We start from the raw sequence: 353 nt of genomic DNA, 5'->3' as shown, positions 1-353 counted from the left end.
CTCCACATTTCACAGTACTAAATTCTTTGTAACCTTACAGCAAGGATGTCCGCTTGCCCGTGCAACTGCAACGTGCCATGGCTGCAGAAGCCGAGGCAGCACGAGAAGCCCGTGCCAAGGTGATTGCGGCCGAGGGAGAGCAGCGTGCTTCCAGGGCCCTCAAGGAGGCTGCAGAGGTTATCAACGAGTCCCCAGCTGCCCTCCAGGTAAGCGCTGCCTTGCTCAGTCAGTTACTAATGAACAACAGAAACTTCGAAAATGTACTGCCAGGTCGAATCGCATTGAGAAAAACCGTTAATGGATTCGACTCAAGTTCTCAGTTATTTCAAAGATAGCCTTCTTGGTTATGGACT

At 51.0% G+C, this 353-nt stretch overlaps 1 protein-coding gene across 1 annotated transcript in view; it reads left to right on the top strand.

Annotated features, from left to right (window-relative positions):
* The window catches only part of LOC119589047 (band 7 protein AGAP004871-like), a gene marked incomplete at its 5' end in the record, with an annotated part of 109,034 nt that overhangs the window by 98,476 nt on the left and 10,205 nt on the right, over positions 1-353 (top strand). The window contains 1 exon segment of the mRNA XM_037937624.1: positions 41-206. Coding sequence (XP_037793552.1) covers positions 41-206 — 166 coding nt within the window.

This window comes from Penaeus monodon, chromosome 25 (genome assembly GCF_015228065.2).
Source record: "Penaeus monodon isolate SGIC_2016 chromosome 25, NSTDA_Pmon_1, whole genome shotgun sequence".
NCBI classification, from domain to species: domain Eukaryota; kingdom Metazoa; phylum Arthropoda; class Malacostraca; order Decapoda; family Penaeidae; genus Penaeus; species Penaeus monodon.
This window is presented reverse-complemented; position numbering and strand designations above follow the sequence as displayed.